At 33.7% G+C, this 18470-nt stretch overlaps 3 protein-coding genes across 7 annotated transcripts; 2 read left to right on the plus strand and 1 right to left on the minus strand.

Annotated features, from left to right (window-relative positions):
* Positions 1 to 1126: 1126 nt before the first annotated feature.
* Positions 1127 to 3831, plus strand: LOC112779495 (protein SGT1 homolog A). Of its 3 annotated transcripts, none has more exons than XM_025823791.3 (10): positions 1127 to 1424; positions 1524 to 1593; positions 1765 to 1889; positions 2067 to 2196; positions 2363 to 2459; positions 2587 to 2652; positions 2770 to 2908; positions 3128 to 3213; positions 3307 to 3411; positions 3494 to 3831. In XM_025823791.3, exons 1-10 carry the CDS (start codon positions 1265 to 1267, stop codon positions 3599 to 3601), a joined length of 1086 nt encoding a protein of 361 aa, XP_025679576.1. In that variant the 5' UTR covers positions 1127 to 1264; the 3' UTR covers positions 3602 to 3831. The 3 variants fall into 3 exon arrangements, with proteins under 3 accessions (XP_025679576.1, XP_025679578.1, XP_025679579.1); XM_025823793.3 differs by having other exon boundaries at positions 2070 to 2196; XM_025823794.3 differs by lacking the exon at positions 2587 to 2652.
* An 839-nt stretch (positions 3832 to 4670) lies between these two features.
* LOC112779329 (SPX domain-containing membrane protein At4g22990) lies at positions 4671 to 11337 on the plus strand. Of its 3 annotated transcripts, none has more exons than XM_025823571.3 (11): positions 4671 to 5837; positions 6497 to 6555; positions 6702 to 6822; positions 7020 to 7331; positions 7460 to 7564; positions 7647 to 8101; positions 8166 to 8467; positions 8867 to 9042; positions 9876 to 10066; positions 10213 to 10346; positions 10484 to 11337. In XM_025823571.3, exons 2-11 carry the CDS (start codon positions 6503 to 6505, stop codon positions 10720 to 10722), a joined length of 2088 nt encoding a protein of 695 aa, XP_025679356.1. In that variant the 5' UTR covers positions 4671 to 5837; positions 6497 to 6502; the 3' UTR covers positions 10723 to 11337. The 3 variants fall into 3 exon arrangements, with proteins under 3 accessions (XP_025679356.1, XP_072084051.1, XP_025679358.1); XM_025823573.3 differs by having other exon boundaries at positions 4672 to 5837; positions 8870 to 9042; XM_072227950.1 differs by having other exon boundaries at positions 4671 to 6555.
* A 1124-nt stretch (positions 11338 to 12461) lies between these two features.
* On the minus strand, positions 12462 to 14789 carry LOC112776114 (ABC transporter G family member 4). Its single transcript, XM_025820119.3, has one exon. It carries the CDS (start codon positions 14585 to 14587, stop codon positions 12767 to 12769), a length of 1821 nt encoding a protein of 606 aa, XP_025675904.1. The 5' UTR covers positions 14588 to 14789; the 3' UTR covers positions 12462 to 12766.
* Positions 14790 to 18470: the final 3681 nt, after the last annotated feature.

The raw sequence follows: 18470 nt of genomic DNA on the forward strand, positions 1-18470 counted from the left end.
GATTATTTTTATCCTTAAGTGGATGATGTGGCGTGTGGCAAGCTCAGTAGAGACAATGAAATTAGATGATTATTGACGAAGGTAGGGTGGCTACTGATTGAAAAAGAAGAGAATATTGAAGTAAAATGCTTTAGTAAATTAGGATTTGATATGGTTATTTTTTAAAATAACTATCTGAATTTTTTAAAAATTTAAAATTTAAAATTGGATAATTTGAAATTTGATATGAAATAATTGAACTAGAGTTTTTGAATTTATTATTTATTTTTATTGAGCTAAATAACCAACCTATTGTACACATTGTCGAGATTTTTCATTAGCTCCCTAACGAGATTTTTTTTTATCATTAGATAATGAATTATGTGTTATAAAAGTATTATTTTTTTTTAAATGTGGCTAAATAAATAAAATAAAGTGAAACTCAATTGAGTTCACGTAAAATTGATAATTGAAAACTATTAGATGATTTGACTAAATTTTTATCTCACGATAAACTATTAGATTATCCGATCATTAGTTCATCCCATTAATTCAATTTCACGATCGATTAAATTATTAATTTATTAATTCAACTAATAAATTATTAGTTAGTAAAATTAATTTTATATAAATAAAAAATATAAATAATTAATTAATAAATATTAAACTTAAATTAATAAAAAATATATGATAATGATTAATTATAAATTTTTTAAAATACCGAATAAAAAATTTTAGTTAACATTAAATTTATATTAAAACAATTAAATATTAAATATATATTAAAATAAGAGAAAATTTAAAAAATTAGTTATTTTATTAAAATTTAATTAACACTTAACTAGTTAAAAAAAAGTGAATAATCTTATACTATTAAAATATTAATAATAATTAATTAATAATTATAAATCACATGTATTGATACTTAACACTCCTCTTAAAATAATATCAATCAAATATTAAATATATATTAAAAAAGAAAGTTCATACCAATTAGAGGTGAAATTTGTTAGAAGAATCCCGCTACATTTCTTCTTCTTTTCATGCTATCTTTCTTCGTAGTTTCCTTAATTTACATATAATTGGTAGCTTCCTAAAATATGAATCAACCCTTCTTGTGGTCTCTATATATATATTGTCGTAATTATTGAATGTATCTCATTCTCAGGTCAATCACTTTGATTCTCCTTCTAGACTCTTCTTCTTCTTCTCCTAGTTCTTCAAGAGCTCTCTCTCTCTCTCTCTCTCTCTCTTTCTCTTGGTTCCTTCCTTGGCCTTCTATTCCATGGCTTCTGATCTTCAAGCGAGGGCCAAAGAGGCATTCGTCGATGAAGACTATGATCTCGCGATGGACCTTCTCACTAAGGCCATCGCTTTTGAATCTAACAACGCTCAATACTATGCCGATCGTGCCCAAGCCAACATCAAACTCAACAACCTCGCTGGTCACCATTATATTCCCTCTTTTTTCCATTGTGTTTTCGGGGTTTATGATTGCTTTAATGATTCCTTTCTTTTTTTTTTTCTTTTTTTTTTGTCTACAGAGGCTGTTGCTGATGCAAACATGGCAATTGAGTTGAATCCTTCTCTCCCAAAAGCATATTTGCGGAAAGGGTGAGAACAGTTCTGCCATTTTTTATTATTTCCACCTATGATTATCACCACGAGTATTGTATAGAATGTCATCAATGCTATTAACTACATTCTTATCTTGCATTGTATTATTATAATCCTTGTTGCTGTTGCTGTTGTTAAGTCCACTCTCATCAAACATTTTTGTTGCAGTACTGCATGCATGAAGCTTAAGGAATATCAGACAGCTAAGGCAGCTCTAGAGATGGGTGCTTCATTGGCTCCAGGGGATTCAAAATTCATTGATATGCTCAAACAATGTCATGAGCTCATTGCTGGTAATAATTTGTTCTTTCTTTATGTAATGTGTTGTTACTTTTTCCAGTCCAACTTTTAGATTTCATTTAAGCTGTGATATAGTACGATATGTCATGACTATCGAGAGATAAACGTGGATGCATTTAATTTTATGCTATGAAAGTGACACGTGTTTGGTGGTCTAAAATGTTGAACAGAAGAATCTGATGTCACACCTATAATACCAGAAAAGCACACGACAACTCGGGGTGTTTCTGCCAAAGAACTTGAGCAAGTGAATGACGTTTCACAGCAGATGACAATAGCAGTTGCTAAACCTAAATACAGGTTGGTGGAACTTGTTTGTTTCATGTGCCAATTGCCATGGTGCATGCAGATGTTTTTCTAATGTACTTCCTGTAATGATTTAGCCTTATCTTATAATATGGCTTCAAGCCCTTAATACTATATTTGCATTATAATGGTGAATTTTGAAAATATAATATCAATGCAGGCATGAATTCTACCAAAAACCTGATGAGGTGGTGGTTACCATTTTTGCAAAGGGCATTCCACGGGACAGCGTGACTGTTGATTTTGGTGAACAAATAGTAAGTGCTGCATTACTTATTGCAGGATTTTGTCAAAGCATATGTGTTATTTTTGTTACAGTTGCATACATCTTGACAAACAAGTAAACAAATCACATTCTAAACTTGTTTATTTATTTTGCTCTAGCTAAGTGTTAGAATCGATGTACCTGGTGAGGATGCATATGCTCTTCAACCTCGCTTGTTTGGAAAGGTGTGAAACAGAGCTTCCTTGTCAGTTGGTGTAACTAAGAAATTTGCATTGAAACTCTTTTATGTGATTTTTCTATCATGTGTAAGTCAAGTGAAATCTTTGGTTTACCTTAATCAGATCGTACCTTCCAGATGCCGATATGAAGTTTTGTCTACCAAGATGGAAATCCGGCTTGCAAAAGCAGAACCTATCCACTGGGCAGCTCTTGAATTCCGTGGAGGTGCAACAGTTCCACAGAGGGCTATTGTTTCATCAGGTAACCTCAATTCTGGTTAAGTTTTCATCTCTCCATGTTTTGTTGGATGCCTTAGATACTCTAATTAAGTGTTATGCATGTTGCTTTGAGTACAGAATCTACCCTGGATTCTGTTATTTGAAATGAGTTGTGCATGTTGTCACTTGAATTATGGTCCTTTATTAGTACCTGCATCGTTTCCTTTCTGATGTGGATTGTACTCTACCACCAATTTTGTAGTTATCAACGTTCAAAGGCCTACTTACCCTTCCTCTAAACCAAAAAGAGTAGATTGGGATAAGCTGGAAGCTCAAGTTAAGAAAGAGGTTAGTTTAGTCTACCACTCGCCCAAATTTTTAATGACTCTTTGGATTGTATATTTGTATTGCACTTTTTGGTCCTAAGGGTCTCAATTTCAGGAAAAAGATGAAAAGCTTGATGGTGACGCAGCGCTGAACAAATTCTTCCGCCAGATATATCAAGATGCAGATGAGGACACCAGAAGAGCAATGAGCAAATCATTTGTATGTATTTTATCGTGCAATGCCTTGTCTTTTTTTGCTTTTCATATTCTTTTCCAAATATAACAATGAAAGTATGTTGCAGGTGGAGTCTAATGGAACCGTACTGTCCACAAACTGGAAAGAAGTGGGATCCAAGAAGGTTCAGGGAAGTGCTCCTGATGGCATGGAGTTGAAGAAATGGGAATATTAGTTTTGGATCAATATTAATACTTGTACATCATTTCATTTATTATTGGATGCTCATTAATATTATTTTTGGCAGATAACATCTGATTAAGAAAAAGAATTTTTTGTTACATCATATTTGAATACTTCAATTTAATTGTATATCTTAGATTCTTTGATAAGAATCGATAATATGGACCAATTTGTAGACTTTTTATTACGTTACGGGAATACATCGATAATATTTTTATTTAACTTTTTAAATTATAAATTTATCTCTTAATCTCTATAGTTATCTTAAAATAAATATAATATTGAGATATAATTTAATCCAATATATTTTATATTAAATATAATATAAAAATTTAATTTAGTTTTTATTTTTTAGTCTCAATTTCATTTTTAAATGCAGTTATATTAAAATGTATTTTTCAATAAAAAAAAAGAAGATTTTTTTATAATAAAAATAAAAATATCGTGTACAATATATACTTTCTTAAAACGAGATATATTTTAACTTCTATTCGTATCTTATTTACCTGTGAATTAAATCATATTCATAAATTACTTATTAGATGCCAATAAATATTATGCGTCTTTATATTATATCATAAACACTTATTTTTATATATGATGGTGTGAAAATTGAAAATCGAAATTAAATATTTTAGATACATATCGAATAATATTTGTTAAGTTCGTCAAAGATACAAATAATGATGCTGATATGAAATTATATATTTGGCTTTTATAATTTTTTAAGAGTAATATTAAAGATATAATATTTATACATTTTTATATATATCGTATTTATATTTATATGTTTATTCCTTTTAAAATTATTTATTTATTTTAATAATAATAAATAAATATAAAATAAAAAAATAAAGTATTTTAGACATATTTATTGTATCTCAAAACATTTTTATTATCGAAAACAGCTGCTTAATTATCCTTATTCACTATAATGTGCCTCTTATTTTGTCTAAAATAAAACTAGATATATCGACATAAAAATTATTCGAAAGACAATAAAAGAATTAGTTTAAAATAGTCTAAAATTATCTTATTAACAGACTATTAGTTTAACCGAGACGTTGTTTATGCAGAGAGCGTAACTTGTTCGGTGCATGTGGATCGGAAGCTGATATAAGTATCGCTCTACGACCTCCTTATTAAAAAAGATAAAAATATTTTTTACTTAATTAAATGTAGCTAAATTCAAATAATACATCTCCAATTACGCGTAACGATGGATTTGTCACTGGTGGCAACTGGAGGGCTTGAGTAGTGGCGTCATATCGCAGAATGTAGATGGTGACGTGTTCCCTCCTCTACAAATCTAGAATCTCTAGCTATCATATATTCATTTACCGATGGATTTGTCTAACTCTATTCCTCTGCTGCGCTGTATGTTATCCCCAGAAAGTTAAGGATTCATGACAAAAAAGAAAAAGGAAGAACAACAAAGAAAAGGATTGTTCCGTGAAATATCACAACTGTCTTTTAGCAGACCAACCTGTGTATTAATCAGGATAGATAGCTTAATTATAACGTGTGTATGCATGTTGCATGTTATTAAAAGCTAAATATTTCTTTGCGACGATCTGCATTTTGTTTTTTGTAACTTCACATGTAAAAGCGCAGGTAATAGTAATAATAATAATTAATGATACGTTTTTACTTATTTTAGAACAAAATTTAGGTATATTATTCTTTCACAGTTTTAACATTTTAGATATATATTGCATATTTGCACCATTGATGAGTATTAGTATTAATTATCAGAAAGCATGTGTATCCTTATAAAATTTGGTTGCACTAATTAAATAAATAAACATGCATAAATAAAATTAAAGGTGAAACTCTTAATTAAGTTAATATAAGATTTAAGAAATGCGACACATGCACGTAGTGAAAGTAAATAATTTTGACGTGGACGGTATATATAGTGATGAGTTAAAGTTTAGAATGTAGATATATTTGTATGTTTAAAATAAAAAAGTAGTAATAGTATAGTTTTGAACGGAATTGAAGTTGTTGTGATGAGAAGTTGTGGGTTGTATTGCAATCTATATATAGCAAAATGGAAAGAGAGAAGCGAGCGATATGTACGGAAATAAACAAGCCTAAGACTGAGCTTCGTTTCCGACAAACTCAGCTCGATCTTCTCCTTATCCTTCTTCTTCCTCCTCCTTCCAAATTGCTCCACAATTCGATCATCGCCGCATGCATACTCTTCTTTTTTGATCCATTTTCGGGTAAGCCTCCTTCTTATCGCTCTATTGCTATCATGCATATCGTCGTTCTACAGATTCGCTTTTCTTTTGCTTCGTTTTCGTTCATGTTATGTGTTTTCTTCTTGGGCCGAATGGGCCCGGTTGCTGGGCTTGAAATGTTGGCATCAAGTACTTGATTTGCTTCTCACTATTCAGCTATGGCATGTGAAAGAGCCTCCATTGTTGTTATTAATCCATAGGTTGAACTTGAACGGTGAAATCAATTCATGGTTCGATCCAAACAAGTTTGTGTCACTGCTTAGATAACGTACAATTTCTTAATAACCACATGGCCTTTTTAGTTTCAAATAATATGTTATTTTATTTTCCCCCTCTTTTTTTGTTATCTACAGTGAACCCCATGTAGTTCACAATTCAGTGAAGAGGTGTGTCGTCATTTGGTGGTTTTGCCGTTTTGGTATGTTCAGGATTCTGATCCACCCATGAGGCCATGATTGGGCTTCACAACTTTACTTGTTGCGTTCTTAGCTACTCATATTAAACTAGGCCGGGAATTAATGCATGCAGATTCGTAAAATTATATGGTGTAATTCGGATTCAAGCCGTGATGTATCTGAATTGAGCGGCTAGGATACTCATAAGTAACTGATACAACAACCTTTTATCATGAAAAATTGCAGGCAGAGATGGTTGCCTTCGGGAAAAGGTTGAAAGAAAGACAACTTGAAGAATGGCAAGGGTATGTTTATTTTCTGCCTACCTGCCTGCTGTGTTGGGATTTACAAACATCCCAATCAAATATCTGAATTCAGAACTTTGAAGAACTTGCACCCTGGATTCAGTAACATTTTACATGCATGCTAATGATTTTAACTTTTGTTTTAGATATTACATAAATTACAAACAAATGAAGAAACGAGTAAAACAGTATGCTCAACAAATAGAACTCGGAACACTAGATAGACGACATGTACTAAAGGATTTCTCAAGGATGCTGGATAATCAGGTCTGTTCACATTGTCCATTCTATGATTACTAGTCTCTTATTATATGAACCTTGGACCTTTTTCTATCTCATTAGTTTTAACTGCCCAATTTAGATTCCGCTTACATGAGTACATGCCAAACATGAAATTTTTATTTGTTTATCGAATGTGTCTCATTCATAAATTGATTCTCTCTTGTTTTGTTATTACAACGCAGATTGAGAAGATTGTCCTTTTCCTTCTGGAACAGCAAGGAGTTTTGGCAAGCAGGATCGCAAAGCTTGGAGAGGAGCAGGATGCTGTTCAGCCGGAGCCTGAGTTACAAAAAATAGCCAAACTACGCGAAGATTATAGAGCAGTGGGGCAAGATTTATTGAAGCTTTTCTCTTTTGTAGAGATCAATGCTATTGGTCTGCGCAAGATATTGAAGAAGTTTGATAAACGTTTTGGCTATCGATTCACCGATTACTATGTCAAAACTCGTGCTAACCATCCTTACTCTCAGCTGCAGCAAGTTTTCAAGCATGTGGTAATGCCTTTAGTTCTAACACAAATATTTATTTGGGCCTTTAATTTGCAGAATCAGCTACATCCATATGTAGTTGATGTTTATTGTTTCCAGGGATGAATATTGGCTAACAGATGTGGAATTTGCAGGGATTTGGAGCTGTTGTGGGAGCCTTATCTCGCAATCTCCATGATCTTCAAGACCGCCACGGCAGCTACTTATCAATTTATGATCAGCCTACTCTTCCCCTTCAGGTCGTTTCAGTTGCACTGTTTTTTTACTTGCAATATTCTTAAGCAAACATTTGTGCTGACTAGAACCTTGCATTATATGCAGGATCCTGTCATTGATTCAATAAGAGCAGCCGTTGACAGGTTAACCAACTCAACTAACTTTCTTAACTTTCTGGGTCAACATGCACTCATTATGCAAGAGGAGCTGCCTGCACATACTGATGAGCCTATCGATGATCAAAAATATCATTTTATGTCTCTTATTCTGAACCTGGCTAATACATTTTTGTATATGGTGAACACATATATCATCGTCCCAACGGCAGATGATTACTCTGAGAGTCTTGGGGCTGCACCAACAGTTTGCGGTATTGTGATTGGAGCAATGGCTGTTGCGCAGGTGTTTTCTTCCGTGTATTTCAGTGCGTGGTCAAATAAGTCCTACTTCAGACCACTTATATTCAGTAGCATCACCCTTTTTCTCGGAAATGCCCTGTATGCATTGGCATATGACCTTAATTCAATATGGATCCTCTTACTTGGTCGTCTTTGCTGTGGGTAAGTGTGCTTTTATTCATTTGATGATTGATGAGCATAAATAACATTTAAATGAAAATTGCAGGTTAGGTTCTGCCAGAGCCGTTAACAGACGTTACATCAGTGACTGCGTGCCCTTAAAAATTCGTTTGCAAGCATCAGCAGGTTTTGTTAGTGCGAGTGCTCTTGGAATGGCTTGTGGTCCTGCATTGGCTGGGTTACTGCAAATAAATTTTAAGATCTACAAGATCACATTCAACCAAGATACCTTGCCCGGGTGGGTCATGGCTGCTGGCTGGCTCATGTATCTAATATGGTTGTCGTTCAGTTTTAAGGAACCTTCTCATGATATTGAAGAGAATCATAAACCACGTAAATCCAATGCTGGTACTGAATTCATGTCTCTGCTGATTATTTTTACATTTTCTATCGAGTACTTAAAAAATTGCTAATTAGGCTGCTACCCAACAATGCTGAATGCTATATTGCTTTGCATTACACAGCACAACTACTAAACCAGTCAAATAAAGTATGCAAGGGAGGGAGTTAGCCTTAAAATGTAACAATCTCTAATTTCTTAATTAGGGAATTGGTGAATCTGCTGCCAAAACGTAATCCTTTAAGAATCACAGACTTGTCTAAATTATAGGGTTGCCCCTGTATATGGCTTTAAGTCACTTGGATCTTTATAAAATTCATGTATGCCTTAAATTATGTTTAAGAAGTTTGTTCATTCTGTTAACCATCGCATAAATAATGGAAAATGACACATTTGTCCTTCACAAGCAGAAAGCAGTGCACTTGAAAAAGGCCAAAAACAACCATTGCTGGTTAGTTCAGAAAACAAAGCAGATGAAGAAGCTCCGGAGGATTGTGATGGTAGTGAAGAAGCTCCACAGGAATCGCGTAAACCAGCAAATTCAATTGGATCAGCATATAGACTCCTTACTCCTTCTGTAAAGGTTTGTGATCAACTATACATGTTACAAACTTACATGAGGCTGTGCTATTTAAATGCTTAGAAATCCTTGATCCAAACTTACTCAATTTACAATTTGGTAGCCAGTCATCTTTACCCAAATTTTAATTACACAAATCTAAGATACTTAGGCAAGCCCCGAAGAATCTTTTCTTTCCTTTTTCCCTCAGCTCCAGTAACCATTAGATCGCCCGGTTCAAAGCAACCATAACGAGGTGAGAAAAGATGTTCAATTGAGATCACGAGATTGGTAGGCAAGGGATGCCAAATGCTGATGAATATGACACTGGCAAACAGAGACACGTGGCTTCAAATTGTCACTAATTTGGCGCCACACCCAGAGACGGAGGGGCAGAGAGAAAGAAGAAAAGAAAAGGTTGACAAGGAAAAAATGGTTAAATGGGCTTAGTTGTGTCTCAAATTTGAGTAATATAATTAAAAACGAGCGACTACCAAATTATAAATAGACGAAGTTTAAACTAGGAGCTTCCAATCAATTAAATACACACCCTCATCTAATGAGACTCTCTTTAGAAATCTCATTGAATATTTTACCTATACAATATGACCCCTAACTACAGAAACTTAGTGGGCAATAGGAAGTCTTTAACAATTATCTATACAATCTTATCAACGAGGTTGCCTCACACAACCTCATAGGATATTTTTGCCAAGTTACTAAGTTGCTACTATTTGCTTTTGACCTTGTAGTCGTTACTAATTATCAGAACTTGTGAATTATATGGCTTGACCCTTATCCTTCTTTGATGTTTGCAATACATATTTCATCTGAGAAATTTTAAGTCATGTCTTCAGGTTCAGCTATTGATATATTTCATGCTCAAATATGCAATGGAGATTTTGCTATCAGAATCTAGTGTCATCACAACATACTATTTCAGCTGGTCAACGAGCACAGTCGCCATTTTTCTTGCATGCCTCGGCCTGACAGTTCTTCCTGTAAACATTGTTGTTGGAAACTATATAAGCAATATGTTTGAGGACAGGTATCGTGTGAAAAAAACACTTACGAAGATAATTTATGACGTGGTTTTGGAATTTTCAGAAAGATGCATGATAATACATTTCCCATTTTTCATTCTTAAAACAAAGCAATAGAAGGACTAACACCATTCTATTGACCTGTTTGTAGGCAAATCCTGTTGGCATCAGAAATTATGGTTTTCATAGGCATAATCTGCAGCTTCAACTTGTTTTTTCCATATTCTGAGCCACAATACATCTGTTCAGGTCTGCTGATGTTTGTTTCTGCTGAAGTACTTGAAGGTAAGATTTTATCTGTCATTTATTAGCTTACAAATAATGATCAGAAGCGAAATTTAATCATGCAGTTGTTACTCAGAATAATGTGACAGAATGCAACGGTAGCTAATAATGATCTGCATATGTGGTGATCATATTAGGGGTTAACTTGTCACTCCTTTCAAGAGTGATGTCATCGAGGCTTTCACGAGGAACCTACAATGGAGGGCTCCTTTCAACGGAGGCCGGCACAATCGCAAGAGTGATAGCTGATGCAACCATCACACTGGCTGGCTACGTGGGTGTCAGCAGGCTCCTAAATATAACCCTTCTTCCTTCCCTCTTCATTTGCATAGCTTCCATCTTAGCAACATTCTACACTTATAATTCCTTATATTGATTTTGCTGCCTGGATCGATGCCTTCCAAGGAGAGGATTTGATTTTTAAAACAATTCACCTCCTTGTCATTCTTGAATGTTTTCATGCAGTTCTTTCTAATTTCTTTTGATCTAGCTATCAAGGTCCTTTAATTTGGGCTACACAAATCTTAGATGTTATTCATGTAGGTTGGCCAATTGTAAATTTTTAGCTGAATGTTCCTCAAACTAACACAAATGGATTTTCGTCTTTCAGTTTTTCTTGGGTTTTTTTAGCGGAGAAAACCTTGTCGCCAAGGAGTACCAAAATATTTTCATGGTTTCTTTGTGCCGCTGATGCACTTACCAAATAACTTCATTAGCCAATAGTAAAAGAAAACGATTATTTCTTCTGAGACAGTTACTAGCTACTAGCTAGTAGCTAGCTATATATGTGCACTATGCACATCAAGGTGGTGGTTGGTTCCTTTTTTTATTTTAATTTTAATTGGTTTGGATTTATTATTAAGTATATATATTGTATTGTGTATACAAACGTCATGTTAGTTGGGCTTCAGTTTTACTTGTCGAACTACTGTCATCTATGACCATTGTAAAAATTCGTTGAATTAATTAAGCTTGTAAATATCATCAACCATGAGAATGGTATAGAGCATGTTTGATTCCTTTTAACTTTTTGACAATAAAACAAAAGAATTCGGCTTAGCAAAGCTACTGATGAATCAAACGATTAACTTATATATATGGTATTATGCTGTCATAATCCTTTATTATCAATATCAGGATTATAACACGATTCCGATCGGTAAATGGCCAAGAGGAATATATTGTTCGTTATTAATTAGGTGTGTGTATACTACTATACTGTATATATACATAGTACATTTGAAGAAATAATACCCTTTGGAGTTCATTAGCAGTTGAAAACTACAGGAAGCAGTATGCTGTAACATTTGTGAAGAAAAACAAAAGCAAAAGTCCATCCATAAGTACTTCTTCTCATATTTCGTGGATTCTGCGATGTAAGGTTCAAATTAGAGTAAAACGCCTTAATGTCAAATATATTTATTTATTTATAGATACAGTTACTTCATATTAATACACTTCTTATTGTATAAGCCAAGATTCTAATAATAATGAAGATTAGTCCTTAAACTATGTTCACGGGACACAGCAATTTAGTAACCCGTGAACCCAAAATAGTATACCACTATGGTGCAGACTGCAGAGCAGACAAAAGAATAACTGCAATCAATTTAGCCAAGCGACAAAATCTTCATAATGAGAAGGACGCTTTTGGATTCTTCTTCCTTGCTTTGCAACCAAAGGTGAGAGTAAGAGACACCCGTGACACACAACAAAGTTAAACAAATTGAACAAATTAAATAATAGGCCAAGAGAAGAGATATTAATCTAGCTAGCTTTAAGATTTCATGATGTTATATAAAATAATAAAATATATTCTCTTCCACCCATCAAAGGTGGCCCAGGTCACACAAGAACGAAATACAGAATTATTGATCCCCTCATGTCTCTCATTTTAATGCCAATCAATTTCTAGTTTTTCTTTCCCTCTTTCTTTCATGTTAAAAACCACAAGACAAGAAGAAATTTTTATACCTAATGATTTAGATCCAATGATCTATACTTAAATATGTTTTCTTATGCTTATAGAGGTTGCATTTAGCATGTCATATATAGGTACCATTGATGTATGTACATGAAAACGAAAACAAAATTAAAAGAAAAAATCTTGTCCACTCTCGAGAAAATGAAATATATTATTCACAATACAAGTTGGCGTTGGCATCACAAATCATTTAGATTATCCGTTTCCAAGGGAAGGAAACAAGAAATGTGCATGTAGAAGTAACTAAGTAGCTAGAGTAGAATCAAGAGTAGTCAACTTCATCATCATATATCTACAAAATAAACTTTCTTTGTGGCTGTATTTCAAATCAAAAACAAAAACAAAAGCACATTCGGACGATATAACATTTTCAATTCAGCCATTGATAATACTGTCATTAGCCTCACAATTTCTTCGCATGAATATAGAACCGTGTTCAAGTTTTGGACCTTGAAACCCTTCTAATCAAAACCAACAAGCAAAGCACACGGTACAACACAAAGAACCCAATCAAGAAGTAAACATTGGTCCATTTTTGACTTTCTTGGAGCCCCCTCTTCTGCAACACATCACCCCCAGTTACCATACAAACTTGATTCTCTTGGTACCATATCAAACACCTTGTGGCCAAACAAGAGTACTCGTTGATGAGTAATGCATCAAGTGCATACTTGTACATGGACAAAAAATGCATGAAAAGCCAGTACTTTGGTAAACTCTCCTTTGAGATGAAGTACCCAGAGAACAGAAAAAATGCTGCAAGAAGCACTGTTAATAGTGATGTGCCAGCAATGTAGTTAGGTGCCAGGGAACTCAAGAAGAGCACAAAGGAGTTTGCCATGAGAACAATTACCCAAATGACCAAAACAAAATAAGCAAAAGAAATCCAAGAAGCACATAAACCAACTAAGAAGTAGACTGGGATGGAGTATATGATTGCAACTACAAGCAAGTATGGCAAGAAAACAAGTGTGTTTGCAATGAGATATGATGAGAGCCTATAAACCCCGCTTGATGTTTCTCTAAGCAAGATTGGCCTCTCATTGATGAAGATTGGAAGGGTTTCTGTTGTGGAAGATAGTAGGAATGTTAAGGTGAATGCAAATAAACCAAACCTTTTCTCAATTCCTTCCTTATCAAACCCTATGTTGATGTAAATTGTTCCCAAAACAAGCCCTACAAGAAGTGCCTCTAAGGTGTTTGTTAAAAGGAGTTGCCTTGTTCTGTATATTATCTTCCAAAACCTGCCATATAGAGTGCATATTTCATGGATTCTGGAGCTCTTGTACCTTATTATCTCTTTGGATCTATGTCCATTGTTATCAGATATGGAACTTGCAGCTGATGAACTTTCAGGTGATTCAGGAATGCTTGGTGGAGTAATAGGCTTAAGCTCGTTCAATTGACTTAATATTTCCATTGCATATTCCAATGCATTGAGTTGATGGGGCACGGTAAAGCCATTCGAGTGTAAGAATGCTTGAAGTGATGCAAGGCTTCCGTGGTGGACCACAGTACCCTTGGATAGCAACAAGATCCTATCAATGCAAGAGAGGATCTTGAAGCTTGGTTGGTGAATGGAGAGAACAATTGTCCTGTGACGTGAAACGCAAATGGATTTGAGAATCTGCATGACCTTGAATGCAGAGGTGCTGTCAAGGCCTGAAGTTGGTTCATCAAGGAGCAACACTGCAGGATCATGGAGAAGACTAAGGCCTATGGAGATTCTTCTATGTTCTCCACCTGATAGACCATGAGAGAGCCTTGTGTTGGCCAAATGAGTTAACCTCAGTTCACTGAGAAGAGAAGAAACTATGGCTGCAATGTCAGAGGTTTTAGGCTTGAGGAGGTGTGCTGAAAATGCAAAAGTCTCGGACACTGTGAGCAAAGGGAGGCATGCATCATGTTGTGGAACATATGCTGAGAGTTTTCTGAATGTGGAAGGAATAAGAGGGGAATTGTTGAGTTCAAGAGTTCCATGTGATGGAAGTGTTCTAGCAGAGAGAATGTCTAAGAGGGTGGATTTTCCTGCACCACTTGGGCCAACAATGGCAAGGATTTCAGAAGGGTATGCAGTTAAGGAGACCTCTTTGAGGATGTAGGTTGGTGGGGTTGTTGTGCAGTGTTTGAAGAGTAAGAGTGGTACAGCAAAGGTGGTGGTGGTGGTGGTGGTGGATTTAGTGTAGGAGATTGAAGTGGCAGTGAGCTTGTAGGTCTTAGCTGTTGGTGATGGCTTTGTTGGTGGCTGGTCTTCCATGGAGTCTAGGGGGTTGGTGTTGGAGACTGGAGAGAAGAATCTGAATTGTTAATTGTGTTGGATGTAACAATGATCAGCTTCATGTAACGTTTTGATAACAGAAATAAAAAAGGGAACTAAAATGGCGTTTTGCCATATTTGGTGGCTTGGGATTAATTGTATTTTATTCTTCTTGAATAATAACAATAATAAACATTAGTATTATTGAACAAAGAACTTATTAGCTAGAATCCGTGAACCATACATTGTTGCATTATTAAAAATCAAGTTGGAGTAGCAGTAAAAATAATGTTTATTGTGACTTTTCAGTGGTGACTTGTGAGTTTGAGAGTCAGATCATGACATGACATGTAGTATACTAAAAAGTCTTAACAATAATATGGTGTGTATGTATATCATATATTCTTTTTGGTGTAAAGACTAAACAAAAGAAAAGAGGAAATAAAGTAAACAATAACAAAAGGCAAGAACTTATATGAAGTCCCTAAGGTATATCATTTATGAGCAATCGAAGCAGCCAAGGAGATGGTTGAAGGCATTCTACTGTCTTAATGTTATTATGGGTTCCAAATTTTGCCAATTAGTCTGTTATAGCATTTGCACTCTGCTGAATAAGCACCAAACGCAGCTTTCAACTTCTATGATTTTTGAACTCGAAAATTTTTTTGTAGAAAACCCTTCTCTCTTTTTTTTTTTGGGTGTAATAAACGGGGTCTAAGCTCAGCAAAAAATTACGCACTAATTATACGAGACAGAGATGTCTTTTATTCATCATCTACTAATAACTGGACTGTTTCTCTAAGAGGAGTGTCTCAAAAATAGAGCCTTAATTCTATATTTACACTTTTTTGTGCTAGGTAATCATCACATTGGTTGCCTTCTTTAAAAATATTCACAAAATGGATATTCCAATTCTTGTCTTTCCATGTGTTGATGTCTCTAATTAACCAAGAAAACTAATCCTTTAATGTAGTTGTCGTTTTAATAATTACTTTTCAAATTGGAAAAGATTGACTTGCCGCATGAATATAAAATGTTTCTGTTTAAGAGAAACTTACTTCTCAAAATTCAAACCCATAATTTATCTTTATTTTGAAAAAGATGGCGGATTAATTTTTTAGTATGGCTAAGTTAGCAAGGTGAGAATCTCGAAACGCAAGGCGACTAAACCTCTTGGAAGTGGTTAGAGTTTTTCAAGAGGTTAGATGAAGCCCTTGGGTAATGGCTGCACTACTGACGCACCAATCTATCAATCTCGTTACAAGTGGTAATGGAAAAATAGCTCACTTGCATCGTGTAAATAGAAATGCAGGCAACCACAAACTTTGCAAGACAAATTCACCCGACTCTATTAAAAATTTTTTCCTTCTATAAAGCTAGACACTGTCAAATTTTGTCCTAACACCTCATTGAAATCAACCTTTGATGCTCTAGAGTTTTCGAACACCACTCTCAAATATTTTTCAAAAAAATTGAAAAATTTTATAGAAGAAATGCTTGTGACCATATTCTTTCTCTGCCTTGAGACATTATGAGAACATATCGCTTTAGGTTTCTCAAATTCAACTTCACTCCAAAGGCTTTACAAAACAAATTTAAGGTTTGAATAGCTCGTTGAACCTGTGTCCTGGTTGGTTGCTTTACAGAAGAGTACCAAGTCATCAGCTAACATTAGGTGTGATATTGTTGGACCCCTCTAGAGACAGCAACTGGTTCATATAGCCTCTGCTTTACTTGCTGAGAAATATAGCATCTCTATCACTCCATACACATCGTAAAAAGTCAAGGGGATAGTAGGTCACTTTGACAAAGCCCTTTTTTTGGGTCCAAAGTTATTCAGCTTATTACCATTGACACACCTCATAATTAGACTAGTGACGACAGATAAAAATCCAAACATAGATAGAATTTGTTCTAAAAAATTTCAAATAATTCTATCATATACTTTTTCTTATCAACTTTAAAAACAAGAGTTTCATGAAGTGAAGAGCTTCTTGTGCAAGAATGGTGTTATGTGGAGTTCTCCTTCCCATAACAAAGCTACCTTGCAGTGATCCTATAATCTCAAACGAATAAAATTGCAACCTGTTCACCACCATTTTCGTAATAACCTTGTAGATAACATTACAAATAATAATTGGTAAAAAAATCTTTCATCTTTATAGGATTATCAATCTTTAGAATCAGAACAATCAAAGTATCAAAAGAAGAAATATCCAGAAAGGTATTAGAAAAAGCTTGGAACACAAATTGTCAGACACTATTACCTACAATAACCAAACATAAGTTGTTGCATAATGAATATTATGAATTTTTTTTTTGAAACGACTATCTTATGATTACAAGATAATTTAATTGAATTGAATCTTCTAAAATTAAACAATAAGTTGTAGCTTGTAACCTAATAAAATAAGGATGAATTTGATGTGAATTTAAATTATATTTAAAAGTTTATTGTTAGTCAATAAATTACTATATATAAAAGATAGAATTCTAATTTTAATTTTACTTAAAAAGTATAAAGAATTAAAGATGATACTCTAGTAGAGTAGTTTTACAAAGCATATCTCTCGACATATTTTTCACAAATCTTCTGGTGTTTTTATTTGGAGCCCTTATTTGTCGTTACACTTCTCTCTTCTATTTTGGGTCAGGTGCTTGGGATTCCATACCCAAAGACTGTTGGATCCATTAGTTGTTGGGCCTGACTACTAACTTTGCTGATTTCTCTTTTTGTTAATAAAATAATATTTCATATTAAACAAAAACAATGAATACTTTTACCAAAAAAAAAATCCCTCTAAAATTCCCTCTGTATTTTCGTGGGATAAAATCTGTCGAAAATATCCGTTTGTAATAAAAAAAGAAAAAGTCTAGGACCAGCAACTTTATTAAATTCTGGCTAGCATGTAACAAGCAAAAGAAAAGTGAACCATTGGATAAAATCTCACACCAATCTCACACCATTAAAATCATCATTGATGGCTACTTGATGGCTACAAATTACAAAAGTTACTGGCCCCTAATACTCCTTATAAAAAAATTTAAATTATAATTAAGAATTAACTAACATGTATTTTTAAGACACATGATAAATTTATTATTAATAAAAAAATTTTAATATTTTCATTTAATAAAAAATAATACTACACATTGAAGTCTTTTTATGAACAAATCTAAACAAATTATACAATATATAAGACTTAGAGTAATTTTATCTATAATTTATTTTTATTGATATTAAATTAATTTGATTAGACTTAATTAACAAAAAACTTAAATTTATAATATTATTCTTTAATAAAAATAAAATAAACACATTAAATTTTAAATATTTTATATTTTTTATGAATTTTTTTTAATTTATAAACTAAACATGTACTTTTAGAATACAAGATAAGCAAACCCTTTAAAGACCCAAATTTTTTTTAATTTATAAACTAAACATGTACTATTTGAAGACCCAAAATAACTAAGCCGTATGAATAATTTCTCACGCTAGTGCTGGTTATTAAGAGCAAGAACATACTAAATCCACGATATGTTTCCCTTGTCTCGAAACAAAGCAAGCAAGATAGATGCAAATCGTGACATGTGGAATAGTTTCTCTTATCTATGTTTATATTATATTATATTATATTTATGTAGCTTAAGAAAATCCCTCTAATAATGAAGCCATAATAAGGTATGCAAGCAAATGCAATGAACACAAAACTATAAGCATTATATTCAATTCCCAATCATATTGTCCCCTGACGAGAATGTGATTATCCAAACAAGTAGAAAGCAAATACGGAAAAACGGTTTCACATGAGTCTCCCCGTGTATCCATAATAGTGCGTTGATATAAATGACAGGTTATTTATGTATTTTTCTTGTTTTC

The sequence above is a fragment of the Arachis hypogaea genome, chromosome 19 (assembly GCF_003086295.3).
Source record: "Arachis hypogaea cultivar Tifrunner chromosome 19, arahy.Tifrunner.gnm2.J5K5, whole genome shotgun sequence".
Lineage (NCBI taxonomy): Eukaryota > Viridiplantae > Streptophyta > Magnoliopsida > Fabales > Fabaceae > Arachis > Arachis hypogaea.